Here is a 12077-nt window from a genome sequence, read left to right on the forward strand (position 1 = left end):
TCCTGGTTTTGGTTCAACTAAAGCTCCTGCTTTAGCACCACTTCAGGCCCTGAGATCTTTGCTCCCTCCTTTTCAAAACTACAAAATCTGCCTGACCTGTATGGTTTTGTGATTCAGAATTTGTGATTTCTTTGCTGTGTTAATTTTAACACAGATCAGTTCCCTTATCTGGTTTGTAATACGATGGAGAGAGAAGGATGGCATTCCTTTTTTCCTTCTGTTACTAGAATTGATTTGTGGTTTTATATAAATAGGGTCTGAGGCACGGGATCAGAACTTCTTACACTTGTTTTGTTGCTAAAGTCAACATATTGCATGACTAACACTTTTACTTCAAACTGTAAGTTCCATAGAAATATGTAACTTGCCATACCTTGGAGTTGTGTAACATTCTACACACCTTAAATCAGAGGTATTCTTAATAGGATTAGATGCAATCATAACTGAATTACTGTGGTGTGATAGTGGGTTTGAGGGTTTATTCCCCTTTGTATGTTAATGAAACAGAAAGTTGGTTTCAAGTGAAAAGAAAAATACATGTCTGATACTTTCTTTCAGATGTTCCTAAGCTCCAGCACGTATCCTGAGATTCATGGTTATTTGCATGCAAAAGAGCAGGGGAAAAAATCGTGGAAAAAATTGTACTTTCTTTTGAGAAGATCTGGCCTTTATTTTTCCACTAAAGGTACATCTAAGGTATGGGAATAAAAAAAAAAGGGGAGACAGCTATGAAGTTAGAGCAAATATGTATCTACTTATTGTTTGTTATAATAATAACCTAAATTTGAATTTCCACTAAGAGTGATAAAAAGAGGAAAAAATCTATTAATTATAGATAAAATATAGAGAAATATTGAGATATAAATTGGGAGAAAGTATTGTCTTAGAAACAGCAGTTTCTTTTTGTCTGATTTTTCCAATCGGTTAACAGAGTACCCTTTTAAATGAATTCTCAAATAGTAGTTAAAATTCTGAAGTATTAAGTAGATGCTCTGAAAAGTGGGCATTAGACTTCATTATCTAAAATAAACAGAAAACTACGTATCAAAGGATTTTACAGGAGGATTTTGAGAGTTCTCAAATTTTGTAATTGGACAATTTTTCATTTTACTAGTTTAACTTTTTGATTACAGTACTTTAAACCTGATTATGTTAAACACGATACATTGCACTTGAGACACATTTTACATAAACAACTTAAAAAATGTTTTTTCTTCTGAATTTTCTATGCTAGCTACAATTCATTGAGCTGGTTTTGTATCCTTCAGCAAGTTTCTTTTGTTTGCTTCCTTGACTTAATTATACCTTGGAGGATGAAGATAGTGGTTAGAAATAGTGCTGGACAGTAATTATTGCAGTAGGTTGTTTTTCAGATTATGAAAGTATAGTTTATTTTGATGTTTGAAACTCATAGTGCTCTCAAACATGACTCTAAAATTGTGACTTGAATTTAGTTGATGTTTTTCCAGAAATTGTATCCTGCTTTGTCTCTCTTTCTGGGAGAATGAACTCTTTGACTATCTTGAAGCATTTTTTGTCTGCGTTATAAAATTAATACTGCATTGTCTCTTTCTAGATTTCATGATGTCACAGTTAAAACTGCAGTATCTAAGACTGTATTTTGTAAGAGGATAACTGCTATACTCTTCTATTTGGAGAAGCTGGTTAAAAATATCTAACTTTATTACATTGCTCTTCTTTTTAGGAACCAAGGCATCTGCAGGTTTTCTGTGAATTCAGCAATAGTGATATGTACATGTCTTTGACAGGCAAAAAGATTTCAGGAGCACCAACAAACTATGGATTCTGCTTTAAGGTACAAGCTTATTATTCTGATACATGTTAAAGCAAGCCACAGTTTTTAGGTAAGCTTAAGTTTCTTTAAGGTTTCTGAAAACAGTATTCAGCTGTCTATTATAAAATAGGAGAATTAGTGGCTTTTATTTCAACAGGTATTATCTGCAAGATATGCATTAATGCTAAAAAAATGTGCTGTGGCCTTCTAGCCTAACAAATCAGGAGGAACCAGAGACCTGAAACAGCTCTGTGCAGATGATGAACAAAGTAGGACCTGTTGGATGACAGCAATTAGGTTGCTTAAGGTAATTTTTCTGTGTGGAGTTAACTTCTTGATTAAGTTTATTAGTGAAATTCTGATGCTGTGCAGCAGAGAAGTAACATAATTCTAAGTTCTTATGCAATACCAATATCAATTTTGTACTCTGAAAGCTTATTTTTCTTCAACCCAAGAAACGGGACAGACCAAATTACTGGAGTCATTGTAGGGGATGGAATGATGTCTTGAAGCCTCAGTCTTGCAAAGACTTAACATTAAGCATATGCTTATTTGTAACCATGTTCAGTGAGATAGTTGAGTAATGTTGAATAAAGCCACAAGAATACGCAGGAAGTTGACTTTAATATGTTTTTAAAATGTGTCTGTTTGTGACAAAATAGAAATAGGTCAGTTGGTGTATTAAATGGGTAGTATTTAATACAGACCGTATATTTATAAAGGCAACAGCAACAACAACGATGTGCTTTTCCTTATCCTAACAGCATTTGTCCTTGTTTTTTAATGGTGAAGAAAAGCATCGAAGAAAAGTATGGAGAAAAGCATGTTATCTTTTACATTTGGAAAATAATTTTATTTGGCTTAGGGTTTATAATTTAAAATGCTAACTGTATTATTTTCTGGTTTTAGTATGGGATGCAGCTGTATCAGAATTACATGCAACCATATCAAGGTAGAAGTGGCTGCAGCCCTTTGAATATAACACCTATGGTATGTGCCGCAGTAGCTCCGTGAATAAATACATTGTTTCTGCTGTCGTGCTATTTTTAAGTAATTGTGTCAGTTATACTGCTGATCTGATCTGCAAATCTTTGCATGTGCGAATGCTTGCTGAAATCTTTAGGACTGTCAGGGTTGAATAGAGAGCTAATTAATTAATTTACTTATGTAATACCAATCAGATGTTCAGACAAGTTAACAGGCTTTTTCCTTATGTCAAATCTCCAATATTTTCAGAGTTCATTGGCTTGTTATCACTGTCAAAAAGAATGGAAAAAGGATTTTGAAAACAGAGCAGCAGAACTATAAATGCATTTCAAAAGTAGCAAAGTGTTTAAGATTACACATGCTGTAGATGATGAATAAGAGAGCAATAAAAAAAATCCTTTCTGGTGTACAGTGATATTTTATTTTAATATAAAATGTTCAGTACTTGCACTCAATTTCAGCTGGAGTAATACTGACTGGACTTCAGAGGAATGCCATAATTTTGGGCAGAACTGGGTTTTGGAGGAACAGCAGCCTATACTAGATGATGTGTAAGATAGTTGGAACTAGATCAAGTTGTCCTTTTTTTAATATCTTATGTTATCCTAGTTCTTTGAGTCATTTGATTTCAGACTTTTTCGTGGATTATTTATATCACTTCTGTGGTTTTTGTTGGCTAAACTGGTTTGAAATTACTTGTTGCCAGGACTTGTGACAGTGATTTTATGGTGCATTTTTTGAGCTTTTAATATAGTTCTTGCTGTTAAAATATATGCATTTGCATATATAGGTATTCATAAAAATACCTTATATATAGGTATTCATAAAAATACCTTTCATAAGCATGGCATCAAAATGGTGCTTAATACACTGACCGTTTCGTTCTGTTATGTGAAGCTGTTACAGTAGTCAGCTGCTGCTTTTGTAACAGACCTGAGAGCTGTTACTGATTCTCTCACCCCTGACACTGTTAGCTTATGTAGCTTCTAACACAGGCAGAATCTATAACCAGTATTAAGTATCGCACTGTTTTTCTACTTGTGTATAATTCATTAATTAAACAGCAAATTGGATGAACTTGAGAATTAAGTGCGTAAGCTAATGCACTTAATTAATGAACTTCATAGGGGAACCACTTGCATGTTTCACATTCCTCAGTAACTCACAACCGTGTCAGCTACAAGGAGTTCCCTCCACTCTCCAAGAGGCAAGCGTTTTCTTTTTTTGCCCTTTTTTCATGTTTGTAAAGTTCTTTACAGGTTACAGTTACTCTGGCAGACCTTAGACTACAGTGTCAAGAATTACAGTGAACTACAGAATCGTTGTCTTCCATTTCTAGTTATGTTCGTGCTTGTAACCAAGCAGGAACTAAACAAAGCTGCTTTGGTTTTGGACTGGGAAGCTTTGCTAACCACAGAAACCTGGGCCTCTTATGTTCCAGATGTTACTTTTAACTTATAGAGTGCTAGAATGTTCTTTTAATTGTTTGATATTCCAGTACCTGCCAATATTTGAGTCAACATCCCTGGAGGTGTTCAGAAAAAGTGTAGATGTGGTGCTTAGTGACTTGTTTTAGTGGTGGACTTGGCAGTGCTGGGTTAACAGTTGGACTTGGTCTTAAAGGTCTTTTCCAACCAAAATTATTCTATTATTTGAGCCATTACAATCTGTCTGAAACTTGATTTTTTTTGAAACCTTTATTTCTGAGAGTATTTTGGTGATATTTAAGACTGTTCTGTTAAACTTTTTAATGCTCTTTATTCTGTTGTTACAAACATGATCTTCACTGGGAGGAAAAGAACAAGCGTTTTTTTTATAACAGATCCTATAGTTGGGTCTGTGATAAGAGTTGGAAGGGATGTATTAGAATACAAATTAAACTCCTTAGAAATGGCTGTTTTCATTGCTTAAATCTAGTAAACTGAGTGAAAGTTTATATACATTTATGATATATGTATAACAAAATATTTCAAATCTTTGTATTTTGTATCTTACCTTTCTTTTCTGTTACTTGCACAACTTAACAGCAGTTTCCTGACTTGTTTTGACATGCAAAGGGCTAGTTATAGTAAAAAATATAAATAGAGTTGATGGTACAGTGAGGTATTTATCTTCCATTTCAGTAATGCAAAAAGATGATCGGTCCTGCCAGACTGTAAAATCGAGCTTCACAGCAGTGTGCTGGAATTACAAATGCTCCCTAGGGTAAAATGAGTTTGGATCTGATGGGAAACACTGCAGATACTTGAAACACCGCTTACAAAACATAATGTTTTCTCAGAAGCTCACTTTTAAATGATGGATCTTTTAAAAAATGAACAAACCTTAATTTCTTTTTCTTTATTGCAGAGAAGCATTTCAGAAAATTCTTTAGTAGCAATGGATTTCTCAGGACACAGAAGCAGAATTATAGAAAATCCAACAGAAGCCCTTTCAGTTGCAGTTGAAGAAGGATTAGCATGGCGGGTATAAACAGCTTTGCTTTATCAGAACTGTATTTTCTAATTTTTTTTTTAATAAAAGCTTTGAAATCATGCTTTTACTTCTCTCTCCTACAGAGGAGAGGATGTCTACGACTCAACTCACACGGTAGTCCTATTGCCACTTCTAACATGGGTATGTGTGAGTTAATTCATTGCCAGAGAAATGCAATAGTTGGTTCTTTCAATAAAGGGAAAATGTTTTTTAAAGACCTTTATTTCTACAGCTATACACAGATCTCAGTCATGGTTTCATCATAAAATCTCTAGAGAAGAGGCTCAGAGACTTATTTTGCAGCATGGACTTGTAGATGGGTAAGTTAATTCTTTACATAACTCTTCTGAGACACATTGCTAGTCAACAGCTGCTCTTTTCATGTACTTTTTATTGAGGGGTGGGGGAAGGATGGAGGAAGGAAGGTTTTGCACTTACCTAATAGAAATAAAAATTCTTTTATATAGGGCTATCTGGGGATCGGTTGGTTTCTATTTTATATCTTTTGGAAGCAATAAAGTGGTGATCTAACACTTTGCTTCTGTCACTGACAGATTACTTATGTCTGCTCAGAGCCAGGCACTTGAGCTCTGTATTTGCACAATATTCTCTGGGAACTGTCAACTTTAGCACTAGTGTCTTTTGTATCTCCTATTAGTGATGAAAGAATGAAAGAAAGCCTTGAAAACATTATTCTAAGATGAACTGTGCAGGAACAGCCATTGAAAACAGTATGTTTTTCCTCCTGAAATGACTAAAACTTTTATTATCCCTTAATAGTAAGCAAATAAGCATTACAATAAGACTTCTTTTTTTCTCTCATTTAAATATAATTTTAAAATATAGCAAAGCAAATAGGTAACTTGTACCTCATTCAGCAAGTAATTCCATACATTTCTCTGAGTCTGTTCCAGTTGGGTACCTTAACATCAAATTACCGGTTTAAATTCTTTCAGTTTTAGATGAAGTATATTTTACTGTTTTCTACATCTGTGGAAAGGGCTGTAGGAAAAAACCGTGATGGGGAGAAAAGGAGACAAAAATAACCATACTATGCAAGGATGGCTAATTTGTCTTCCCCTTCTGTATTTTTTTCCCTTTATTTAATTTCAAGGGTCCTGTATTCAAGCCTGGCTGATCATCCTGAAACTGCTCTGCATTCATTTTTGCATTTGTTACATGATGGGGGCGGGACATGGAGGGTGAATTCAACACGTGTTTTGAGCAGTATGTCATTCTAGGGCTGATGAATCTTCCAGAGTATTTCAGTGGGTACTGTTAAATGAAACCCAGTACGTTTGGCGAGTAGCAAGAAACGGTGTTTTGAGATGAGCAAGTGAATGCCTTGCTAACATTACTTTAGTACAGTGTTGTTATATTTCCTAGATATGCATTGTGGTTTTGGTGAGGATGATGTCTATTTGCGTGGACTGTCTAGAATAGATTAGAACGTGGTAATGTGAGTGCTCATACACTGCCAGATATGTTTTCAGTATTACAATGAAGTGGCGAATACAGCATGTCACAAATGTTAATGCTTTTTAATGGTCAAGAATGAACTACCAACAGAAATACAGAATTTTTTTCATGGGAATAATAAGATTTTAGTTTCTGAGGCCGGCGACAGAGAAAATAATCCATGTTGAGCCTTTTAAGGTGATCCTAAGCAGGGAGATCTGCATGTATGACCAGAGGTTGTACGACCTCTGTAATACTGTATGTACCAATGTGCTATGAAGGAATAAAGTTTTAGGACCTACTATTTTGGTGTAAAACCAATTTTCTTAAAGAAGTTTATGTAGCAATGTCCCCTAAAGGACATTTGCAGACTTCTCAATGATAAATGGTTGACATAACTGCAAACTAATTGGCAGTTGATTGATGAATGGGATAATAGCAATACCAAAAGGCCCATGATAAAATGCAACTGCTCATTCAGAGTATCCCTTGAAAGTTTATGAAGGAACAGTTGTTTGGAGACATCCGGCATGTCTAAAAAGCTCCCTTCGAACATTTATAAGATTCTGTGAACTACAACTGTTTCTTCATAATGAAGTTTTAAAAGTTCTTTGACAACTAAAGTAGATCTGTTGTGATAAGGTTAGAAAAGAGTATAGGTATTTTTATGTGAAGCAGAGCAAATGTTCCTTATCTTTGCTGTTGAAACCAGAAAAAAAGTAAGAAAATGAACTTCAAGAAAGCTGATGAATGGGACCATAAATCCTAATCAACCTGTATTTTCTTTCCTACCTAATACGGTTACTTTGTGTATTGTTTAATGTGGATCCCAGTATTTGGGTATAGAGATCCCATTTTGGATATCTGCAAAATGGCACATTCTTATAGTGTTATTTTTCTGAATAAAATAAAATGCCAGCCCTCGATAACAAAGAGATAAAAGATTTAAGTTTTCGCAAAAGATCTATCTAGCTGTGCTCTGAAAAATGTCATTCGTGTCCTGGAGAGGGTGAAAGGCCACTAGGTGGTGACAGAGAGCTTGTTCGGAGAGCCTGAGTCTGTTGAGAAGTCCTTACTTGCCGTTGTACTTGCGATGTGCTCTTACAAGCCGTAAGCTGAGTTGGCAATTATCCCTCTTTAAAAACTGAATTAGTATCAGAACTCCAAATTAGACTGGATGGGGATTTTGGTAGAAATGTTAATGATTATTGTCTGCAAATTTCTTAATTCCAGGTATTTTTTTACTTTGTTAAAGTAAGCTCTTAAAAAGTTTGAGGATGAAGTTAGTAGTTTGGATCCATACTGTTAGTGAAAATCCACTGTAAACTTTTATCTGCTTTCTTCTGCTGAAGTCCTTCTTTTCATGTAGTAGTTGTGCTCTCATTCCTGGTACGTGGCAAAAGTAGGTGGCCGCCAGTGCTCACTTGGTTGATACTTGCGAGTCCATCCTGCACATTTCTTTCGTCTCGTGAAAGAAGAGCATGCTTGCCAATAGCTGTCCCTCCATTTCCCTTCTTTGGTACCTTGGTTAGCTGTAATGGTTCCAGACCTGCACAGTACAAACTCTGTCCACTACAAAGCTGTGAATCAAGTACTTCCCTCTGCCCTCCAAACTGTTCTCTGCCAATATTGCAAAGCCAATGATTCAATGAAAGCTGTCTCTTATTGGTAATCATTCTTTGCTTGTACCAGATTGTCCTACCAGGATTATGGCAAAATCGTCTGTCTGGAATTCTGGCTGGAATAAGTTATTAGTGAACTAGTTGCAGTGACACTGTGGCCATTGAGAGTGTTGTGATTTGAATAATGATGCCATAAAGCGCGCAGAGTGTAGCTCTTCTCAGAGGGAATTTTGCCAATGTGTGTCAGTGAGTGTGCATTTAGGAATACTGGCCAGATGTGAAAATCATTATTTCATTCTTTCATTACCTTTTCTGTAAACTTCCTGTTGAACTAACTCTTGAATTTTCTCTGTAACACTTGTGATTTAGGTAACTGTCAGAGTCCTAAGAAAAATTATGTTCACAGCACAAACCTTGAGGGTGCTTTTCAGTCTGAAGAGATGCATTGTAACTCTGTGCAGTGTAAACACTAATGCCTACAGTGTCATTCATTCTGAGAATGCATATTTTTTCACATAATAGACAAGGTGAGGTATTTTAGAAAAAAGTATTTCCAGTGACACATTTACAAAGAAATACTGATTAAAAACATAACTTAGGTAATTAATATTGTTTTTGCTTTTCACTAATACTTGCTCTAATAAATTTACAACAGTTTTAGCTGGATGTTTACAGAAGGCTTTCCAGAGTGGTCTTACTGTGAAAATTTTCAATCTCTTTTAGGGTATTCCTGGTACGAGATAGCCAAAGTAACCCCAAAACGTTTGTATTGTCATTGAGTCATGGATTAAAAATAAAGCATTTTCAAATTGTACCGGTAAGTAACTTTTTTAGTTTCTATATACAGTTGTAAAACAAAACAGTTGAATAATTGTGATAAAATATTGATGGATTTTTTTTCTTCTGCTATTATATGGAAGATGTAAACATAATACATGTATCACTAAGAATAATCAGTATTCTTGAATAGAGTTGAACATTTTTGAGCTTTCTTACTGGACCTTACCTGGACTGGTATTATGAAATCCTGAAAAGTGTCTTGAAAAAATAGACAAATCTATTTGAACTGGAATAGGAGTATCACTGATGGCATGAAAATCATGCATTAATAAAGGTCATGACTTCTATTTAGTCATCTGTTTAGATGGACTGATTTCAACATGTATGCGCGTGTATCTCACTGACTCATCTGCTAAGGATAGTTTATCTCAATAGATGATGTCAAACATTGTTTGCTGGCTTCTATTCTTGGCTCATGTTACTGTGGTATATTCATGTCCAAGTCTACTTTGGGGGACAATTCTAGCAAAAACTGATATCCTTATTTAGTCCAGCTACTTATAGGTAAGCTGAAATTTCCTAAATTGAGATCATATTTCTGTCAGTTTTAATTGACGATATCATCCGGTTCTCCTGCCAGCTTTCCCCCTCGCTTTCACTCTATTCAGAGGTGGTTTAGGATTTTTCTTTACAGGCTGCTTCTGTTGAGACAAGAAACACATTAGTATTATGTGTTCTAGCCACGGGTGCTTTATGTAACTGAGCAGACCTACAGCTTTTTTTTTCTCTTCACAAGAACCTTTCTTCCAGACCACATAATACTCTAGCCTCTCTGGTTCTTCTTACTGAAGTTTCTAGGAGATTCTGCTGTTTCTCGGTAGAAATGAGTGTAGTGGCATTTTTTTGTTTGTTTGTTTCTGATCTGGTGATCCCCTATGATCGTTCAGCAAATTTCTGTATGCATTACCCAGGACTAGTAGCTGATGTCTTCCCCTAAAAAAGTTCATGTAGAATGAAACTGAAGCATTATCTGGGAGGAGGAAAGGGGCAAATCAGTGTTAGTTAAAAGATTGCCTGGGATTTTCATTGTATTTAGGAACAAACAATGGCTTATTCTTTGTTACTAGAATCCCAGGTGTAAGAACTCTGTGATTCTATTGACTGTGGATGCTTCTTGTATTTACTCTGAGATAACTGTTGTGTGGTTTAAAAAACCTTCCAAACTCCATACAAATACTGTATGATTCTACTTTGTTGGGATGTTATTTAACTCGCAGATTTAAGAGACCACTTTTTCTTTCCCTGTCAAGAAACAAACTTTTTCTTCTCTAAGAGCAGATGTAGCAGGAAGCTTGAGGTTGTCTTCAGTTTCCTCAGACTGGGTGATTCTCTTCTTCCCTTCGTAAAAATTACCCATTCAATTCTAATGTTATTCTGCAGATGTAAGCAGTGCATTTGAGAAATTAACTGTTTATGTGCATGCTAAAACCTTGATTCCTGTTGGTTCTTTGTAGGAAACAGGAATTCTTTGTTTTGACAGAGATCATTTACAGGCTTGGGTCAGTTTTTCTGTGCTGATGGTCTAGAAGACCTGGACCACTTCAGTGCAGAACCTTTCCTTCTTACTTGAAGGAAAAAATTTTTATTGTTTTTAAAGTAATCAATTTATCCTGTGCTTGTTGCCAGAAAAAAGAAACCTTTAATGAGAACAACTTAATCTAGAGAGAGAATGTGAATACGAAAACTGTCAGTTCCCCAAACAGGCATATTTCTTGTCATTTAATTTCCAGTTGCATTCACTACCCTCATGCCATTTTCAATACCTTGATTTACTGCATGCTCTGTTTTTTGCTAGAATACTCTTTGAGGAATTCAGAAAAGTATTTTTTGAGGGGGGAAATGTTCTGCTTCCAGTTGCTGCTGTTCTTCTAAACGAAGCGATCATTTTCTAAGAAACAAGGCATTTTGTGTTAACTGCGGTAAGTTGGTAGCTTATTAGTTAGATATTAGAAGGTCTTTTTACAAGTTCAGTCTCTAAATGAATTAGTTTTCCTCTTACATTTTAGATTGCTTCAGGTTACGCTGCATTTAAAAATGTGTCCTTTCAGATGGGGCATGCAGCCAGCCAATTCAAGCTTCTCCCACAGTAACAGGTGCATCATGTTAACATTGGTTACATGTGCAATGGGTATTGCAGATGGGTGGCAGGGAATTGATTGTAAAAAGTTGGAAAGAAAACCTTTGGGGGATACATTTGGGATATATACTGTGAAAGTCAGAGAACCTGGTAGCTTAAATGTGTTTTTCAGTATTACCACTCTGAGCTGATACAAGTTAACGTCAGTGTAATCTGTCCTGAAATTAACTGTACTGTAGTCCATGTGAAAGAGGAAGAATTGATACACATTTCTGGGACTGTCTTTTTCCAATAACTGTTCTCTCTAACAGCCTTTTTAGCTTGCAGAAGATATTCAGTTCCTGGGCTTTGATATGATAACTTTGATATGAGTTTTTACTTTACAAAATATTGATTAGCCATCTGTCTGGTATTAGCTTCAAGGTTTGGGATTAACTTGGAGGGGGAGAAATAAGCTAAAAATGAAATCCCGATCAACAGACATCTGAATTGTCAACCCTTCCAGGTCTTCAGTGTGTTGGCAGGAAAACTGCATGCATAAGGAAAGTCCGATACATTTTTCAGGTTCTTGGCTGGAGCACAGGAAGTTACACACGCACACATTGGTAATTCCTTAACTAACAGTGTTTGACCTGGATTGACCAAAGTCTGAGAATAAAGAAATTACAGGCTACTTCCAGACATGGTAGAAAGGGATAGAATAACCAGGAGTCATAAGCAGTTCAACAGGTGCTTCAGATGAGAAATCTTAATTACAGGTAAGAGAACCCATTAGCTCTTTTCCCTTCTCTTGTACTCAGGTAGGATAGTTGTGTCTTTCCCT

The 12077-nt window shown here is 35.7% G+C and overlaps 1 protein-coding gene across 1 annotated transcript in view; it reads left to right on the plus strand.

Moving 5' to 3' along the window:
- Nucleotides 1-558: 558 nt before the first annotated feature.
- The window catches only part of GRB14 (growth factor receptor-bound protein 14), a gene marked incomplete at its 5' end in the record, with an annotated part of 12886 nt that continues 1367 nt past the window's right edge, over nucleotides 559-12077 (plus strand). The window contains 8 exons of the mRNA XM_010146241.1: nucleotides 559-696; nucleotides 1706-1816; nucleotides 2007-2102; nucleotides 2705-2785; nucleotides 5132-5248; nucleotides 5341-5398; nucleotides 5490-5577; nucleotides 9061-9154. Of these exons, the coding sequence (XP_010144543.1) occupies nucleotides 559-696; nucleotides 1706-1816; nucleotides 2007-2102; nucleotides 2705-2785; nucleotides 5132-5248; nucleotides 5341-5398; nucleotides 5490-5577; nucleotides 9061-9154 (783 nt within the window). The remainder of the gene's footprint in view (nucleotides 697-1705; nucleotides 1817-2006; nucleotides 2103-2704; nucleotides 2786-5131; nucleotides 5249-5340; nucleotides 5399-5489; nucleotides 5578-9060; nucleotides 9155-12077) is intronic.

The sequence above is a fragment of the Buceros rhinoceros genome, unplaced genomic scaffold (assembly GCF_000710305.1).
Source record: "Buceros rhinoceros silvestris isolate BGI_N320 unplaced genomic scaffold, ASM71030v1 scaffold39330, whole genome shotgun sequence".
Lineage (NCBI taxonomy): Eukaryota > Metazoa > Chordata > Aves > Bucerotiformes > Bucerotidae > Buceros > Buceros rhinoceros.